We start from the raw sequence: 20,238 nt of genomic DNA on the forward strand, positions 1-20,238 counted from the left end.
TGTTGTAAATAACTTTGAGGAATTTACGTAGACAGGAGAGGAAAAAAAAAATATGTAGCTAGCTATCCGCAGAAACCGCAAGTAGGAGGACGTATGAAAATGTAACCCTTTAGAGCTTAGCCAATCAGCAGATGACTAGTAGGCATAATTAACTGGAACTGTTTATAAGACATAAACGCGCCGTAATAAATCGAAGCTTGCTTTATCACTCATATTGAGTCGGCTGCGTGCTTCCCCTCGCTCGTCGCAGTCAGACAGAGCCAGTTCCAACCAGCTCTAAGATGGACCTGCCACTGGCCAAAGCTGAGCCAATTAACAACTTTGGCAGAGACTATCATTCCCTGTAGAGACTACCAGCAGATGTCAGCAAATAAAAATGGAAAAGCTAGTATCAAATTCCATTGAAGAGCAAGGCCTTGAAATTTGCTGCAGAATTTATTTTTAAGATGGAAATTACTGGTATATCTGTGTGTGTGTGTCTCTGAATGTAAGCATTAACACTCGCCAAAGTGATCAGCTCTGGTGCAGGTGCATTCCGCAGTGGAGCAGGAGGTCGTGGCATACAGGGGTGTTTCCTGAGCCGGGGAAACCCCCAGGGGAGCATAGAGACCTGCCAGGAGCCAGCAGCTCTCACAAGAGTGGTTGACAAAGCATGGGCGTGGCCAGGAGTAACGGTGGCCACTCCCACAAAAGGCAGCCCTAGGGAGTGCTAGCGACTAGGAGCACCGCAGAGTGGCCAAACAGGGCGTGGCATGGCAGTTTGCATGGGAGGCCCCCTCTTTGAAGGAGAGACATTCCACTGGCCGAGTGGAAAGTCTTGAAGTACACATAACCCAGTAACCAGGCACCATTCTGTGACCATCTGCACAGGTCAAGGGCACTCATTCTACCTCACCCTCAAGGCAGAATGGTAGGCACTCGTCTGAGAGCCAAGGCTGCAGCTCCAGCTGCGAGGTCTGCACCATCTATCCCAGCGGTGGCTGATGCCTCCACCCAGATGGAGCTGCTGAAGGGAGAGGCTGCAGCACAGACTTCAGACTGCAGGAAGTGCCTCTGTTACCGAAATCTCGGAATGAAGAACTTATCAACACCAATGTGATGTAGATAAGCAGACACTTCTTTATTGACAGCCAGGTGCATGAGCGAGTCCTCTCACGATCAACGCACACCAGGTCCCAAAATCAGATTCCATATATAAAACTTATTCATACATATTCATTAATTATTCATGCATAATCATAACATTTCCCGTAAATCATTTACATACTCTCCTCCTATATCCGATTCTGCGCAGTAAAGCTTAGAAAGGTCTAGAAATGGGTCTAGGGTACGATTTGGGTAGGTGGTGTATGAGTCGGTGGTCGCGATCTCCCCCTGCCGGAACTACCTTTTACTAAAGTTCACGGTTTCTTGGCAGGCACCTACAAGCTGTTCCAGTCGACTCTCCCCAGTTCCCATTAATCTCATATTCTGACATTTCAATACACCTCTGCGTACAGAAGACTGGTTAAATACAAAGGAACCTTTCAACCCTAGAGTTATTACAATAGTTCCAGGCCCTTCTTCTAGCCTTGGTACAAGACGTACAGAAGATCTCATAGCAGCTTTTACTGTGCAACTATAAGTTTCATTAAAAATATTTCTTATCCTTCTATTTTTCAATTTTATAAAATGATTTTATAAAATCAATTAATCAATCAAATAAAGTCAATCAATCTGAACTTATTAACAAATCGATAACACCTCCACCTTTCTCCTGGGGCAGGGACAGGCAGCAGACCTGCCTGTAAAAGCTGTGCCCAGGTGGAGAACCTCCTGCAGCAGATGGCTCAGCTGCAGGAAGCAGTGAGAAAGCTGCATAACATCAGGGAGGCTGAGAAGGAGTTAGATAGCTGGTTCCAAGCACAGTCTGCAGTGGATCCACAGCCAAACATCCAAAAACTCCCCAACTGGCACACACAGAAGGGAGGTGGGGCAATAATGCAGAAGAATGGTAACTTGCAATGGCAAGGACCTACAGGAGGAGAAGACTTTCCCCAAAGCCTGAGGTGTCCTTGCAGAATCACTTTGCCGCTCTGCAGGCTGAAGAGGAAAGACCCATCACATCAGGAGAGATGCTGGAGCTGAGTAAGGCAGCCCCAGTCTGCTCTGCGTATAACAACCAGTGCAACTAGGAAAAGGCGATGGGTGATAGTAGTAGGCGTCTCTTCTGAGAGGTACGGAGGCACCCATTTGCCAACCTGATGCACTCTCTAGAGAGGTTTGCTGCTTACCAGAGGTTTGTATCAGGGATGTCACCAAGAGACTACCAAGCCTTGTACAGCTTGACTATTATCTGCTGCTGTTGTTTCACTGCCAGGAGCAGTCTGAGTAGTATCAAGAAGAATTACAGAGCCCTGGGAGTGGCAGTAAGGGACTCTGGATCACAGGTAGTTTTTTCATCAGTCCTCCTGGTGAAAGGGAAGGAGTTTGAAAGGGCCAGTTGAATCTGGTGAATCGACAAACGGTTACAGGACTGGTGCCACAGCCAGGGGTTCAGCTACTTAGATCATGGGACTTGCTTTGAGAAACCTGCTCTACTGGTGGCTTATGGGGTCCATCTGTCAGAGAAGGGGAAGAGCTAAGTCTCAAATGGAATTGAATCTGGCCAGGGATGTCAAAGGCAATAAGAAGGGCTTCAGTAAGTACATAGGTGACTAGGGAAAATGTGGGCCTGCTGCTGAATGAGGCAGGGGACATGATGACACAGGACATGAAAAAGGCTGAGATACTGAATGCCACCTTTGTCTGTCTTTACAAGCAAAACAGACCTTCAGGAATCTCAGGCCCCAGAGACCAGGGGGAAAGGCTGGAGCAAGGAAGATGTATTCTTGGTGGAAGAAGATAAGGTCAGAGAATACTTAAGCAAACTGGACATACATAAGTCCATGGGCCCTGATGGGATGCACCCACAAGTGCTGAGGGAGCTGGCCAAAGTAATTGCAAGGCCAGTGTCCAGAAACTTTGAATGATCAAGGTGATTCAGAGAGGTACCTGAGGACTGGAGGAAAGAAAGTGTCCCTCCTACCTTCAAGAAGGGCAAGAAGGACGACCCAGGAAACTGCAGGCTGGTCAGCCTCACCTCAGTCCCTGGGAAGGTAACAGAGCAGATAATCCTGGGAACCATCTCTAGGTACATAAAGGTGAATAAAGTCATCATGAATACTCAGCATGGATTATCCAAAGGGAAGTCATGTTTAACCAATATGATAACCTTCTATGATGACTGGCCTGGTAGAAGAGTGGAGAGCAATAGATATTGTCTACCTTGACTTCAGTAAGGCCTTCTTCTCCCATAAGATCCTCATGGAGAAGCTGTTGTTGTATGGGCTGGATGAGCAGACAGTGAGATGGACCAAAAAGTGGTTGAATAGTTGGGCCCAGAGGGTGGTAATCAGTGGAACAAAGTCTAGTTGGAGGCCAGTGTATACAACTAGCAGTGTATGCCTGGGGTCATTACTGGGTCCAGTCCAGTTCAACATCTTCATTAATAATCTGGAGGATGGGGCAGAATGTCCCCTCAAGAACTATGCATATTACATAAAATTGTGAGGAGTGGCTGATTCACCAGAAGGCTGTGCTGCCATTCAGTAAGACCTGGACACGCTAGAGAGTTGGGCGGAGAGGAATCTAATGAAGTTCAACCAATGCAAGTGTAAGGTCCTGCACCTAGGGAGGAACAGCCCCATGCACCAGTATATAGAATCATAGAATCATTTAGGTTGGAAAAGACCCTTAAAATCATTGAGTCCAACCGTTAACCTAACACTACCATGTCCACCACTAAACCATGTCCCTAAGCATCAGAATTTCTAACCTTGCATATATCCTACTTATATCACAAGAAAAATTGCATTTTAATTACTGTGGCATAATTCACACTCAACAGCGGCAATTTATTCTACCATTTGATAATACAGTGAAGAAATGGATTAGACTTGTATTTCTAGTGATTGGTTTAATATTTTCTAGTCACTTTTGTGTGGTGATGCAAGTTGAGGTGGACTGAAAAACACTATGTCTGCGTGGCTGGGTTCGGACAAAATGGCCTTTATTGTTTATACAAATTATTTATATATCTTAGACAGTACATGTGTCAGACCCTGATAGGTTTTTGTGTTGGAAGAAGGGTTCACCGGAGTCAAGAAGATGCTCAATACGAGTTATGCATCTTGCTCAACTTTATTAGTTTCTAACACTACTTATACAGAACCGATACACATGCATATTCGTAAAGCAGAAATATAATTGGTTAGTAGTCTCTAAATGCGCGCGGTTCTCACGCCCCTAATTATCATGACTAAAATAAGCATTCTATCCATGTAGCTAATTGTGTTGCTGTGCTTCAGCCTTGTAGTTTGTTACTCCCTATATTCCCATTCCGCTCCCTATCTCTCTTGGCCCTGCACCTGCTTTCCCAGCAGCTGTAACTTGTTACAGCCACAGCCTGTTGGCACAACATAATTACTTGGTCTCAGGATTCAAGAATAGCTCAAGGCTACCTTTCTTGTTAACTTCAGCACAGCAACTTCAGTACAATTCTGATTACAGGCCTATTCTAATACCAGGCCTGGATTGTGCAGATCTTCAGAGATTCTAAGGCCACGCTTCTGCAGCCATTCCTCTACAATTCACCCTTTTTTCTTTTGCACAAGCCAGGCCTGATTGGTTATGTTAAAAACTACTCTCTTTAAACAAGAAAAAGCAGAGCTAAAAACTACAAGCATTACAATAATGATTATAACAAAGCATATTCCTTCAATCAATAGCGTCTTTAACCAACCTGTTATCCCCAATCCTCTCAACCATTCATTGAAGGGATTATCATCAACAAGAATATGCTTCATGTTTCCCTGCAGTTGTGACAACTTCTTGTGGATAGATATGGAATGATCGGAAAGGTTCACACAACACATCCCTTCAAAATCCTCACAACCGTGTCCATGTGCTAATAACAAAAAATCTATTGCAGCTCTATTTTGTAATGTAGCATGCCTAACACTATCTACATCAAGCAATAAGGAACTTAAAATCTGCGATGTAAGATTAAATTGTTTCACTCCCCAACACACTAACCTTCGTATATTTTTAGCATTTAATGCTGTCATTGCTCCCGGCATAAATATGGAGGCTAGGACATTTGCTGTTACAGACTGCAGATCGACTCGGTCATTACATGTTTCATCAAAGGTGCGCAGTGCCCTCCGTGATCTATGAAATTGTGGAGTTATTTTCATTAAGTCTTTCATATGTGGAGCAAAGAAAGTTAAACGCCTTAAATAACATGGTCACCGACGGGATTCAAAGGAATCCCTGGCCATGCTCTATATCCACATATCAAAATGACTCCCGGTGGCAATTGATAGACCCCTGATACATTTACATGTAGGCCTCCAGTTTTCAATTCACCCCAAATAGGTGAACCGGTTAGATTTTGAAACCTTGTATAAAACCCCCATTCACCTTGATGTGTTAGCCATAACTGCCATGGGTCACCAAACCAAATTAATCCAGTGCCATTCACGGGTTGAAGTCGTGATGACATGTGGGTACAGTCTGCCATACCAGTTGCAGTAACATTAACATATTCAACAGGTACAACGCTACCCAATAGGTCTAACACCTGCAATGGTAAATGATGTGGCTGATTTAAATTCTCAATAACCGTCTTCTGCCACGCTGCATTACGCATAGAAGGCCAAACAAATTGCCCATTTGAACTCATACATATACCATTCTGATTGGAAGTCAGATTCACTGTTTTAACATTCCAAAAACCATCAAAATTTGTTTCATTCTCTTGCAGGGGAATACCAATTAAACAAGTTCTAAAGTGTTTGTCTGCTTCTTGCAGACTCAAACAAAAGTCTCTTACCCCTGTAATATTCTCCCATGTCACCCATATGTTTGTCCTAGGCAAGATGTTAAAAATACCTTGGCCAATGGGTAAAAAAAAATTCATCAAGACCGTAAACCAAGTCCACCACTTAAACATGTTTAGTCCTACAATTTCCACTTCTTTTTTTTTTTTTTTTTTTCACATTCCACCCCACAAATCGGTGCTTTCACAGATTCTGAAGATGTATGCTGTCTCCAATCAGCATGGTATTACACTAGTTGTATGCTTTCTCTTGCTTCATGCCCAGTTACCAATCAAACACATACACTCTTTACACCATTGACATTTCAGCTTTGGCTTACAGAACCATTTTACCCCACATAGCATACATTGGCACAATACCCACGGGTTACATCCCTTGCAACATAGACAGTTTATTCCGTCTGCACGCTCTGAGTCTTCTCTTCCGTCTTCTGATCTTGACATACAGGTCGCACAAACTTGCTAGGGATCCATATAGGTCCTTTATCTTTGGAGATACAAAAATAACCTCTACCGATATATAACAGCGGATTAGGTCCTTCCCATACACCTGAAGCCATATTTTTATACAGAACATTCAAACCAGGAACTGTAGTTGTTTGGTTCCCTCGCGCTGTTTGGTGATGTATAACAACAGGTGGTCCCTCTCTATCCTCCGTAAGGGAGAGATAGTTTAAGGTAAACAATACCTTAGTCAACCGTTTAGTTACAGCTATGTCCTGTGATACTTTCTATCTCTGAAGATAATCCTTCAGGGTACAGTTTGCACCTTCAACAACTGCTTTCAGTTCTAAGGTTTGAAGGTTGTCCCGTGGTTCACCGGTGATCACTTGTTTCTGCCACTGATTATTGGATTGCCAAACACATGCAGCCTTCTTCATCTTTCGTCCTTCATCTGTAAACACCGTTGGCCCTTCACCTGGTCTTTTCGAACATAACGGTCTCGCAATCCACTGGTAATGTTCCAACATCTTCCAGAGAGGTCCTTTTGGCCGGTTGTTGTGTACAACACCTGTATAACCCATCAAGGCTTCCTGTATGGCTGTTGAATGTCTCAGGAGCCACTCAGAATCATCACCACGGACTGGAATACTGATATCTGCCGGTTCAGTCCCATCATTTTCAACAATCCTGTCTCTTCCTTTTCTCACCAAGGGCGCTACTGCTTTAGGGCGACTTAAAATACGATGTCTGGGTTGCAATGGCAAAAACCACCACCCTAAAACGATCGCTGTATTTTCCCCCTTTTTCTTTTGCCATTGCAAAATAAGGGCAAAAGGTGAAGTGGCAACATTACAAACCAAAAAAGATAACGGATGATTCGCCATTCGGCGACCACACCAGACAGCCTGATTCTTGCGGGACATAACTTCCAGGGCAGCCCGCTGTTCTGGTGAACAAGTTTGAGGACTGTTGGCTTCGGTGCCATGCAACCAGGATCAGAACGGTTGCAAATCATCGTTAGTGAGTCTCTTTGTGTGTCATCAGGGTGTAAGGGAATCGTGAAAAAAAAACAAAACAAAACAGTCTTTCATGTCTATCACAACAATTTTGCCAAATCTGAGGGATCATCATAAAAGGTGGAAGAGCAGTTTGCAACACTCCCATCACTAAAATCTGATCATTAACCGTCCATAAATCATGTCCCAGTTATGTGCATCAAGATTATTAATCAGTACTGGACAAGCTAATGATCTGGTCACCTGCCAATCACCCTCCAAAACAGCATCACGAATAACACCACACCAACGCTGTAGAACTGGATCTTTTCTCGAGTTCAGCATCGGTGGGGTAGTTGAGCTAACTGGAGGAATTACAGGTACTGAAGTAGTAGGCAGGTTTATTTTAACTCGCTTTACCAGGTTTCAAACCATATTGTATAACAGTTTGTCGCAGCTGCTGCATAAACTTCCAATCAAAAGGTTTCCACGCTGCGGCTGCTGAACCATCTGGTAATGTGGTGGTCTGCACCGGACATGCAACAGAAGAAGCAGCCTTCCACTCTCCCTCCAATAAAGCGTCTCGTATAACCCCAGACCAACGACTCTGGGGAGTGGCAGGCTGGAGGATAACACCTTCCTGGGTCAGGATCTGAACATCACGACCACCAGTAGGCAGATGGCATTCATTCAATTGCTGCTGCAAGCGGTTTAGGGTTCGGTTGGAGGGTTTTGTTCGGGCATGGGGTATCGGGGCAGCAGCAGCTGGGGTGGGTTCATTTTCTTTATCGGACTCTGCACTCTTATTCAGAGGCGCGCTCTTTGTACCCGCTCTAGTACCCTCGTCCTCATCTAGCAGGGGGGGCGGCTCTCGGTAGCTTTCAGGTCAGCGTGGAGCACCTGTTGCGGCGACACCCTCCGGTGTCGGTGTCGGGTGTAATAGCCCTGTCGCAGATTTTTTAATAGGCACAATTATGCCTTTCGCAGATGGAACGCCTTGACCAAATAATCGGGTAGACTCCATCGACTCGGTTTCCCGACCGAGGAGGTCTGAAGCAGCCATAGCCATTTTTTTCTCCGCAACCAGGGATCGTAAATGGTTTATGACATCCCGACGGGTTGTCCTCAAGTCCTTGGCCGACTTGTTGCTGCTAAGAATCACATCACAAAGGGAATCCCAGATCTCTCGCCACTCAGTCACACTAAACATCAGTTGCGGGTCTTTTAAGTGTCCTTTTTCCTTCGCCCACCTACATAGCTCATGGAGCTTCTTTGTGCTCACACTAGCCTCTCGCTTAGCAAGAATTTCAGATAATAGCGTGAGTGCCGCCTCCCTTTCCATTATCGAGGGAAAAATGGTCTTACCGGTGCAGGTCCGTGCAGGAGCTCACTGCCGGATTCAGACGCCTTTACTCCTTACGGACGCCTTCCTGCTCGAACTCCTCTCTAGCGACTCTCAATTCGCAAAGCCCACCACCGCAATGCAAAGGCAGAGTTTTTCCAGCTTATTCCAGCTTTCCCGTGGTTCAGGCACCAATTCTTGGGGAGAACGGTTCACCGGAGTCAAGAAGTCGCTCAATATGAGTTATGCATATTGCTCAACTTTATTAGTTTCTAACACTACTTATATAGAATTGATACACATGCATATTCCCAAAGCAAAAATATAATTGGTTATTAGCCTCTAAGCGCGCGCTGTTCTCACACCCCTAATTATCATGACTAAAATAAGCATTCTATCCATGTAGCTATTTGCGGTACTATACTTCAGCCTTGCGGTTTGCTACTCCCTATATTCCCATTCCGCTCCCTGTCTCTCTTGGCCTTGCACCTGCTTTCCCAGCAGCTGTATCTTGTTACAGCCACAGCCTGTTGGCACAACATAATTACTTGGTCTCAGGATTCAAGAATAGCTCAAGGCTATGTGTGGCCTCCTTATTGAATGAGCCATTGTTCGGTGTGCCCTTCCTTGAAAGTGACTTGCAGACATTGTTGCAAAAAAGCGAATGTATGCAGGGAATGAAGAATCTTACTGAAAGTCTTGATATTTGGGATAATTGATTACCTCTGTATGTTAACCCAAAAGAAGTTGATGTTGTTTGCACTTTGAATGTCGATATTTGTCTTTATGTAGATGCTAATGTAGTAGGAGGCTATGATGGGACCATGACACCTGCATAAATCAACACATGAACATGTTGATAAACATAATGCGTTTAAATGCAATATAACTCTGGATGAAGCATGTAATGATGTAGTTGATTTATGGAACTGATGGGAACATACTTCAGTGGTTCTTCTCTTATTCGAAGTAACAGCAGGGAAAGCATTAAAAAGTTAAATCACCTTGTTTGTTAGGCAGTTATGAATGTGAGTCAAATTTGCAAGCATTACATACAAAACAGAGCAACTATTGGCTTTTTGTTGTTGGCTCAAGAATATGGCTCTGAGGATTTTGATGGCATGAGCTGCATGGATTTTAGGTGCCCCATTGCAGCAACGTTGCCAAAATCTGAGAAAATGTCAGCCTTTTTGGCATCCATTCACTCAATTGGCAGTGCTGTTTGCTTCCTATTGCCTTGGTTGACATCATGTTTGCAAGGGCCCTGCAGAACATGACAAATCTGGTACTAGCTGTTCAAAAAACAAAAAGGGGGAATTGTTGGGGTCTGCAGCGAGTCTGCAGACAAGTTAGTTGACTTCAAAGATTTAGCCGTGTACCTTTAAGACAGCCACAAATTGTCAGGTATGTAAACAGGATGTGAAGAATCGAAACTTGGAACTGCAGCATACGGGCATCTACAGCAACAGCAAATAGCAAGCAAGAAGAAGGACACAAAAACCTATCAGGGTCTAACACCTGTACTGTCTAAGATATATAAATAGTTTATATAAACAATAAAGGCCACTTTGTTCGAACCCAGACACACAGACATAGTGGTTTTTTTCAGTCTGCCTCTACTTGTGTCACCACAGTCACTGAATGGCGAACCATCCATTATCTTTTTTGGATTGTAATGTTGCCACTTCACCTTTTGCCCTTATTTTACAATGGCAAAAGAAAAAGGGGGAAAATACAGCGATCGTTTTAGGGTGGTGGTTTTTGCCATTGCAACCCAGACATCGTATTTTAAGTCGCCCTAAAGCAGTAGCGCCCTTGGTGAGAAAAGGAAGAGACAGGATTGTTGAAAATGATGGGACTGAACCGGCAGATATCAGTATTCCAGTCCGTGGTGATGATTCTGAGTGGCTCCTGAGACATTCAACAGCCATACAGGAAGCCTTGATGGGTTATACAGGTGTTGTACACAACAACCGGCCAAAAGGACCTCTCTGGAAGATGATGGATTGCAAGACCGTTATGTTCAAAAAGACCAGGTGAAGGGCCAACGGTGTTTACAGATGCAGAACGAAAGATGAAGAAGGCTGCATGTGTTTGGCAATCCAATAATCAGTGGCAGAAACAAGTGATCACTGGTGAACCACGGGACAACCTTCAAACCTTAGAACTGAAAGCAGTGTGTCGGGCATTGGGAAGCTGGAACAATACACCTGTAAACATAGTATCAGACTCATTGTACGTAGTTGGTGTAGTACAGTGCATTGAAGATGCCTTGTTGAGAGAGACAAAGAATCAACATCTTGGTGAAATGCTTATACAACTGCGTAGTACTCTTCGACAGAGAAAACATGAATTTTGTATTATGCATATTAGAAGTCATCAGTGGACCATTGGGTTGGGCGAAGGTAATGCTAGAGCTGATGAAGCAGTCAGCTGTCTGGCAATAACTCCTCCAACAAATAAGTTTGAAGAAGCTCGTAACAGCCACGAGATGTTTCATCGGAATGCAAAGTCTTTACATCTACAGTATCAAATACCCATAGCAGTTGCAAAGGGTATTGTTCGCTCCTGTCCTCCATGTAGTCATCATGGACCTGGTTTAGGGGTGGGCACTAACCCAAAAGGTCTGAAGGCACTTCAGGTTTGGCAAATGGATGTAACACATGTACCTGACTTTGGGAAGCTTAAGTATGTGCATGTCACAATTGACACCTATTCTCATTTTATATGGGCCACTGCACAAACCGGTGAAAAGGCGTTACATGTGGAGAGACACTTAATGTCTTGTTTTGCTGTAATGGGAGTACCTGTAGAAATAAAGACAGACAATATCCTAACACTATCTACATCAAGCAATAAGGAACTTAAAATCTGCGATGTAAGATTAAATTGTTTCACTCCCCAACACACTAACCTTCGTATATTTTTAGCATTTAATGCTGTCATTGCTCCCGGCATAAATATGGAGGCTAGGACATTTGCTGTTACAGACTGCAGATCGACTCGGTCATTACATGTTTCATCAAAGGTGCGCAGTACCCTCCGTGATCTATGAAATTGTGGAGTCATTTTCAATAAGTCTTTCATATGTGGAGCAAACAAAGTCTATCGCCCTAAATAACGTGGTCCACCGACAGGATTCAAAGGAATCCCTGGCCATGCTCTATATCCACATATCAAAAAGACTCCCGGTGGCAACTGATAGCCCCCTGATACATTTACATGTAAGCCTCCAGTTTTCAATTCACCCCAAATAGGTGAACCGGTTAGATTTTGAAACCTTTTATAATCTCCCATTCATCTTGACATGCAAGCCACAATCACCATGGTTCACCAAACCAAATTACTCCAGTGCCATTTACAGGTTGAAGTGGTGGTACCGTGTCCTCGCATTCTGGCATTCCCGTTGCAGTCACGTTAACGTATTTAACGGGCGTAATGCTACCTAAAAGGTCTAACTCCTGCAATGGCAAATGATATGGTCGATTCAAACTCTCAATAACCATTTTCTGCCACGCTGCATTACGCATAGAAGGCCAAACATATTTCCCATTCGGACTCAGGCATGTTCCCTTTTCATTGGAAGTCAGATTCACTGTCTTAACATTCCAAAACCCATCAAAGTCCACTTCATTTTCCTGCAGGGGAATACCAATTAAGCAAGTTCTAAAGGGGTTGTCTGCTTGCTGCAAACCTAAACAAAAGTCTGTTACCCCTGTAATATTCGCCCATGTCACCCATATGTTTGTTCTAGGCAAGATGTTAAAAATACCTTGGCCAATGGGTAAAAACTTCAAGACCATAAACCGAATCCACCATTTGAGCATGCTTAATCCTACAGAAACGTTACTTTCTGTGAGCTCTCCTTGCCCGCTCATTCTGAGCCTTCCCCCACTTTTCGGCAGGGACAGCATATTGTCGAGGTCTAAGAATACCTTTACCACACTCCCTACTTATAATTTTAGTCTGGCGTAGTAGCCTGAGGCTGTCCAAATATCTGCAAACCCGCTACTGCCACTGTGCTCGAGTTGCGTTTTCAGTAGCTTCAAACAGGGCAAACAGATCTCGGGCAAACCGGTGGTCTCCTCTAATCCCTTCTCGCAATTCCCAAAAAGGATTCCTCTCTCTAACTTTCCATTTACACTGTAAACACCCTAAACCCGTTCGCAAGGTATATACAGAGACCCACCATACAAGTTTACAGAAGCCACAAAGTAATAGAACCCAGCCACACTCCCTTTGTCCACAGTCACAGGCATTTAAGGAATAGTACAGAGTTCTGTTCTCTAGTTCTGCCCGTAGCTGGTCACATGCATCCCTCGGGGAGGCCGAGATTGTCCTCTTCTGTAACAGCAGCGGTGCCTCCAACGCCAGAGGCTGTGTGGCTAGTTGCCACTGATGTGGCTCCCGCTGGCGAGCTTCCGGTACCAGTTCTATGATTACTGGTATCAGCACGTGTCCATTTACTGGGTACCCATACTGGACCTGCAGGGGTGGAAACACACATATAACCTCGACCATTAAACAAAACAGGGGCAGGACCTTCCCATTCCCCTGACTGCGGATTTCTATGAAAACCAGATAATTCAGTTCTTGGGGCTCCAGTATTTACACAAGTAGCATGAATGATAGCTGGGGGCTCTGAGTCAACCCCAAACACACACGAGTGATTGAGAACAAACAAGGTTCTGTGTAGACGCTCCTTTGGATCTGTAATGTCCACAAATTTCTGCAGATAGTCCTTCAACGTCCTGTTTGTTCTTTCGACAATGGCTTGTCCCGTGGGAGGATGAGATATTCCGGTTTTATGCTGTACTCCCCACGTAATAAGAAATTTCCGCAGAACTTGACTGACATAGGCAGGACCATTATCCATCTTAATCTGTTTTGGAACTCCCATGACGGCAAAACAGGCTGTTAGATGTTTACACACATACAAGGCTCTTTCCCCAGGTTGCACAGTTGCCCAAATAAATTTTGAATAGGTGTCTACCGTGACGTGTACATATTTCAACCTGCCAAATTCAGGAACATGAGTGACGTCCATCTGCCAGATCTCTAATGCCCTCAGGCCTCGGGGATTGACCCCCATCCCTAGTTCAGGGCCATGGTGGCTGCACTGTGGGTAACTCCTAACAATACCCTGTGCCTCAGCATATGTCAGCCAAAAATGTCTTTTTAATCCCTTAGCATTTTGATGGAACTGAGCATGGGAGATTCGTGCGGCCTCAAATTGATTGATGGGTGCAGTTCGTGTCAGGCTAACCAATTGATCTGCTCTGTGATTACCTTCTCCTAAGCCTTCCTGCCATTTGTGGCTTCTGATATGAATGATACAGTATGGCGCAGACCTCTGCTTTGTAGCTCTTTGAAGTTGCTGGAATAACTCATTTAGTCGTGGGTTGGTTACTTCTCTCAAAAGTGAATCCTCTATCCTTTGAGCTACTCCTGCCACATATAGTGAATCGGTGACAATGTTCAATGCCACCATGCGCCAGTTTGCCATAGCCCAACAAACTGCAAGCAGCTCCAATGTCTGTAAATTATCTTTAGGGTGGGCAACAATAACGTGTTGCTGCCAGAGTTCCTTTTCCTTCCAGATCACAGCAGCCCTTCGAGTAGCCTTGCCTGCATCCATGAACACTGTAAGACCATCCCGAAGCGGAACAGATGAATGCTTAGGTATTTCCATCCATGAATACGTTCTCAAAAAGTGAATATCTTTCCCCTTTAGCTGTTCTCGTGATATCTGTCCAGAATATCCTAAGAGTGCCAATTGTAAAGCAAAAGAGTTTCGCAAGGCCCATTCTAGGTCTGCTCCCTTCATTGGCAGGTGAATACTAAATGGTTCTTCCCCTGAAATAGCTATCATCCTATCACAACCTTTTTGAATGACTTCGGCTATTGCTTCCATGTGAGTTTGAACTGTTTTCTTAGGTTGAAGGGATAAGAATATCCATTCCAAGACATGGAAGAGGTCATCTCCCCCTTTTTTCTTTTGCCACTGCATGATAACAGCAAAAACAGAGACAGGGCAAGAAACCACTAGTAGTCGGAGGGGGAGGGTAGCGTCTCGTCGAGCTGCCCATCGCGCTGATACTAGGTGCCCAAGATGCTGTATACATTTCTGTTGTTCATTAGTGAGGTGAATGGACTTAGCTGCATCTGCACCTTGTAAAAGAGGCCGTAGGGGAGCTAGATCTTCATTAGTAATGCCCAGAAGGGGACATACCCATTGTAAATCCCCCATCAGCATCTGTGCATCAGTAAGGGTTTTAATGTCAGTGGTAATGGTGGTTTTCTGTGGCGTTATGATGCTGTCATTAATCTTCCATCTCAGGTATCGGAAAGGAGATTGCTTTTGAATCTTTTCTGGTGCCACTTGTAATCCTGCCCGCCCAAGTGTTTGCATAAGTCGTTTTAGGTTTTGTTCTGTAAAGGGTTGCGGTTGAGCTACTAAAATATCGTCCATATAATGAAAAATGAGAGCATGCAGCCACTGTTGACGTAAGGGTTGTAATGCTGCAGCGACGAAAAGTTGACACATGATAGGACTGTTGCACATTCCCTGTGGAAGGACCACCCATTCATAACGCTGAGCTGGCCAATCCTTGTTAATTGCTGGCAAGGTGAAGGCAAAGCGCGGTGTATCTGAGGGATGTAAAGGTATGGTAAAGAAACAGTCCTTTAGGTCTACAATTAATAAGGCCCAGTCTTTAGGTATCATAGTAGGAGTTGGTAATCCGGGCTGGAGCACTCCCATGGCTTGCATTTGTTCATTCACCTTGCATAAATCATGAAGTAAGCAAAACTTTCCAGACTTTTTTGGTATAACAAAGATGGGGGTATTCCAAGGGCTAGTTGATGACTTAATATGGTGAGCATTTAGTTGTTCTTGTACCAGCTCATGCGCTATCTGCAGCTTCTCTTTTTGTAGCGGCCGCTGCTCCACCCAGACAGGCTCATCTGTAATCCAGGTGAGTTTTAGGATGGGAGGCTGCCCCGCAGGGGCCGCTGCCAGAAAACCGTACCAGGGGTAGTTAACACAACTCCCAACTGAGTCATTATTTTGCGGCCGACGAGGGCAGAGATGCCATCTGGTAAAGGTAAAATCAGTACATGTGCTGATGCTGTTTTGTCTTCCACTTGAATAATGATTGTCTCTGTGCTAGTATGTGGCAGTGAGACGCCTCCGATGCCGCTGACTCCTGTAGCCGGTCTAGTAGGCCAATGTCTAGGCCACACATGTCGGGTGATGATAGTAACATCAGCTCCTGTGTCAAAAAGTGCAACAAAAGTACAAGTTTCATTTCCTCTCCATAATGTGACTCTGGCTTCTGGGTGGTTGTTCATTGACATAGTGAAACATACAAGTTCGTTTGTAGATCCAAAGTTGTATTCCCACGATTCGGTAAAGAGTCACAAGGTGGCGCACATATGCTATTAGTGAAATTTCTCATGGGAACTAATTGAGCAATTTTACTGCCGCGTGGTATGCGGAGAGGCGGATACAATGTGTAAGCCACAATAACAATCTGTCCCGTATAATCAGCATCAATTAGCCCCGGAATTACAAAGATACCTTTTAGTCCAGCCGAAGATCGGCCTAATAGGAGAGCTCCAAATCGGTGACACGAGGAGTGTATAGGGCCAAAGGTCGTGGTTGGAATCTTTTGCGGTGTTGTGTCAAACAGAGTGACATCTACTGCTGCTGCCAAGTCGATTCCCAAGCTTCCCCGGGTTGCTGGGAGACCGGGGTCTGCGGTGGCGGGACCACTTTTGTCTGCACGCGGCCGCCATTCACGCTGCGCTTGTAGTTTCCCGGACACCAACAGAATTTAGTAGCATGAGAAGTAGTCCGGCAATGATCACACCATACAGACGCTGAGCGGTTACGGTGCTGATGACCTCTCCCCCCACAGAGAAAACAAGGTCCCGTATAAACCTTTTGTGTAGTTCGCGGTCGCACTGTAGGTTTAAGAACAGCAGCCAGCGCCTGGGTATGGTTTTGCATGGCTGCAGATACAGCAGAACTTACAGCATTAGAGACGAAGGTGGCCTGCTGGACAGATGCGCTGTTTACCATTTGCTCCAGCATTTCCTCCACCGGGGCCATTCGGGGAAGGGTGGACAGAATCGTCTTGGCCCTTGGATTAGCATTTTCAAAAGTTAGCATCTGGAGCATTTGTACTTTAAGGTCCTCTGTCATATTGTAGGTTTGGTCTAAGGCTTGCACTAGCCGGTTTACAAAACTATCAAAGGGCTCTGTTGCTCCCTGTTTTACCGCCGTAAAGGAAGGAGCCTTACGGTCTGACGGAACAAGCATCAGGGCTTGCCTTGCAGTCAGGGCAGAGGCATTATGCATTTCCATAGAAAACGTTAATTGTACCTTAGGGTCGGCATAAATGTCCTGACCTAATAGCATGTCCTCCTTAACATGGCACAGGGGATGCCCCTGAGCCCTGGGCTGCAGCAAAGTCTTACGCACTTGTCATTCCCATTCCTTTTCAAAAAGTAAATACTGCGCCGGTGTAAGAAGCAACCTAGCTAGCAAAGCACAGTCATCAGGTGTCATAATTTCCAAGTCAAACAAATAATTCAACAAGTGTTTGACCGGTTTAGATTGTAATCCATATTGTGTAACGGCTTGTCGCAGCTGCTGTATAAACTTCCAATCAAAAGGTTTCCACACAGCGGCTGCTGAACCAGCAGGTAAAGCAGTAGTCTGCACCAGACAAGCAACAGCAGAAGCAGCTTCCCACTCACCCTCCAATATAGCGTCTCTTACAACCCCAGACCAACGACTTTTGGTAGCGGCAGGTTGGAGGATAACACCTTCCTGGGTCAGGATCTGAACATCACGACCGGCAGTAGACAGAGGGCATTCAGTCAATTGCTGCTGCAAACAGTGTAGGGTCTAGTCGGAGGGTTTGGTTCGGGGACGGGGGATCGGGGCATGTGCAGGTGGGGTGGGTTCATTTTCTTTATCAGACTCCGCGTTCTCATTCAGAGGCGCACTCAGACCCGCTGTAGTACTCTTGTCCTCATCTAACGGGGGGGGGTGGCTCTCGGTAGCTTTCAGGGCGGCGCGGAGCACCCGTTGCGGCGGCACCCTCCGGAGATGGTGTCGGGTGTAATAGCTCTGTCACAGTGTTTTTAATGGGCACAATTATGCCTTTTGCAGACGGAGTGCCTAGACCAAAAAATCAGGTAGACTCCGACTTGGTTTCCCGACCGAGGAGGTCTGACGCAGCCATAGCCATTTTTTTCTCCGCAACCAGGGATCGTAAATGGTTTATGACATCCCGGCAGGCAGTCCCCAAGTCCTTGGCTGACTTGCTGCCACTAAGGATCGCATCGCAAAGGGAATCCCCGACCTCTCACCACTCAGTTACACTAAACAGCAATTGCGGGTCTTTTAAGTGTCCGTTTTCAGCCACCCACCTACAGAGCTCATGGAGCTTCTTTGTGCTCATGCTAGCCTCTCGCTTAGCAAGAATTTCACATAACAGTGTGAGTGCCGCCTCCCTTTCCATTATCGAGGGAAAAACGGTCTTACCGGTGCAGGTCCGTGCAGGAGCTCACTGCCGGATTCAGACGCCTTTACTCCTTACGGACGCCTTCCTGCTCGAACTCCTCTCTAGCGACTCTCAATTCGCAAAGCCCACCACCGCAATGCAAAGGCAGAGTTTTTCCAGCTTATTCCAGCTTTCCCGTGGTTCAGGCACCAATTCTTGGGGAGAACGGTTTGCCGGAGTCAAGAAGTCGCTCAATATGAGTTATGCATCTTGCTCAACTTTATTAGTTTCTAACACTACTTATACAGAACCGATACACATGCATATTCCCAAAGTAAAAATATAATTGGTTCTTAGCCTCAAAGCGCGCGCTGTTCTCACACCCCTAATTATCATGACTAAAATAAGCATTCTTATGTAGCTATTTGCGTTACTATGCTTCAGCCTTGCGGTTTGCTACTCCCTATATTCCCATTCTGCTCCCTATCTCTCTTGGCCCTGCACCTGCTTTCCCAGCAGCTGTATCTTGTTACAGCCACAGCCTGTTGGCACAGCATAATTACTTGGTCTCAGGATTCAAGAATAGCTCAAGGCTACCTTTCTTGTTAACTTCAGCACAGCAACTTCAGTACAATTCTGATTACAGGCCTATTCTAATACCAGGCCTGGATTGTGCAGATCTTCAGAGATTCTAAGGCCATGCTTCTGCAGCTATTCTTCTACATTTTTGTGTTCTTCTTCTTGCTTGCTATTTGCTGTTGCTGTAGGTATCCGTATGCTGCGATTCTACATTCTGGTTCTTCACGTCCTGTTTACATACCTGACAATTTGTGGCTGTCTTAAAGGTACACGACTAAGTCTTTGAAGTCAACAAACTTGTCTGCAGACCCGCTGCAGACCTCAACACTTTTGATAGATGTTTCGTTCTAAATTTCGATAATGTTTCAGAAGTTTGTTTTAATTATATGTCCCCCAAACCAAAACTAACCCAAACATACAACACCACGGCACGAATTCTAACTAACTCCAGTTGACTGGATGTTACAAATGTGATACCCATCTACAAGAAGGGCAGGAAGGAGGATTCGGGGAACTACCGGCCTATCAGCCTGACTTCAGTGCTGGAGAAGGTTATGGAGCAGATCATCCTGAGTGCCATCATGCGGCACGTACAGGACAACCAGGTGATCAGGCCCAGTCAGCATGGGTTTGTGAAAGGCAGGTGCTGCTTGACTAACCTGATCTCCTTCTATGACAACATGATCTGCTTGAGGATAAAAAAGCTCTACAGAGGGATCTGGACAAGTTGGATCAATGGGCTAATGCAATTTATATGATATTCAATAAGGCTAAGTGCTGGGTTCTGCACCAGGGTCACAACAACCCCATGCAACGCCTGAGGCTTGGAAAAAGAATAGCTGGGAAGCTGCCCAGTAGAAAAGGACCTAGGGGTGTTGGGTGACAGCCAGCTGAATATGAGCCAGCAGTGTGCCCAGGTGGCCAAGGCGGCCAATAGCATCCTGGCATGGATCAGAAATAGTGTGGCCAGCAGGACAAGGGAAGCGATTGTCCCCCTGTACTCGGCACTGCTGAGACCGCACCTCGAATACTGTGTTCAGTTTTGGGCCCCTCACTACAAGAACTGGGCCAGTCACACAGGTGCTGTCAGCAAGCAGTTTCTTTTATTAAACTGTCAAGAGAAGCAGGTGGCATAAGATGGTACTACTCTTCCTAGTAAGTGAACCTCAGTAATATCAGGTTAATAAACTTCAGGGACAAGTGCTAGATGGGACTGCAATCAAACATTATTTACCAAACACTTATAAAAAGGCAGAGACAAAAAAAGAGCAAAAATTGACAAAAGAAATGTTGCCACAAAAAAATCACAAGGAATTAAGAAAAAAAAAAAAGTTGAGTAAAAAGGATATTCACAACTGTTTGCATTAGTAATTAAGGTGCACAGTACCTGATGACCAGAACAGATTCTGAATGTACATCTCTGCCTATGGATGGGAACCT

General features: G+C 45.2%; 1 protein-coding gene and 1 long non-coding RNA gene across 2 annotated transcripts in view; both read right to left on the bottom strand.

The window, feature by feature from the left end:
- Nucleotides 1-265: 265 nt before the first annotated feature.
- LOC129734483 (uncharacterized) overlaps nucleotides 266-20,238 on the bottom strand; it is a 78,043-nt gene continuing 58,070 nt past the window's right edge. Inside the window, exons 2-3 of the long non-coding RNA XR_008730063.1 lie at nucleotides 1,744-6,407; nucleotides 266-1,051 (exon numbers count right to left, since the gene is read on the bottom strand). This is a non-coding gene — a long non-coding RNA (uncharacterized LOC129734483). The remainder of the gene's footprint in view (nucleotides 1,052-1,743; nucleotides 6,408-20,238) is intronic.
- On the bottom strand, nucleotides 6,426-17,811 carry LOC129734477 (uncharacterized). Its single transcript, XM_055698036.1, has 2 exons — nucleotides 17,799-17,811; nucleotides 6,426-8,259 (listed from the first exon to the last, which is right to left on the bottom strand). The coding sequence occupies exon 2, from the start codon at nucleotides 7,285-7,287 to the stop codon at nucleotides 6,652-6,654; it is 636 nt and encodes a 211-aa protein (XP_055554011.1). The 5' UTR covers nucleotides 7,288-8,259; nucleotides 17,799-17,811; the 3' UTR covers nucleotides 6,426-6,651.

Source organism: Falco cherrug, chromosome W (genome assembly GCF_023634085.1).
Source record: "Falco cherrug isolate bFalChe1 chromosome W, bFalChe1.pri, whole genome shotgun sequence".
NCBI lineage: Eukaryota > Metazoa > Chordata > Aves > Falconiformes > Falconidae > Falco > Falco cherrug.

Coding starts and splice junctions, on each gene's coding strand:
- LOC129734477 (XM_055698036.1), bottom strand. CDS start 7,287: ATGTCCCGCAAGAATCAGGCTGTCTGGTGTGGTCGCCGAATGGCGAAT.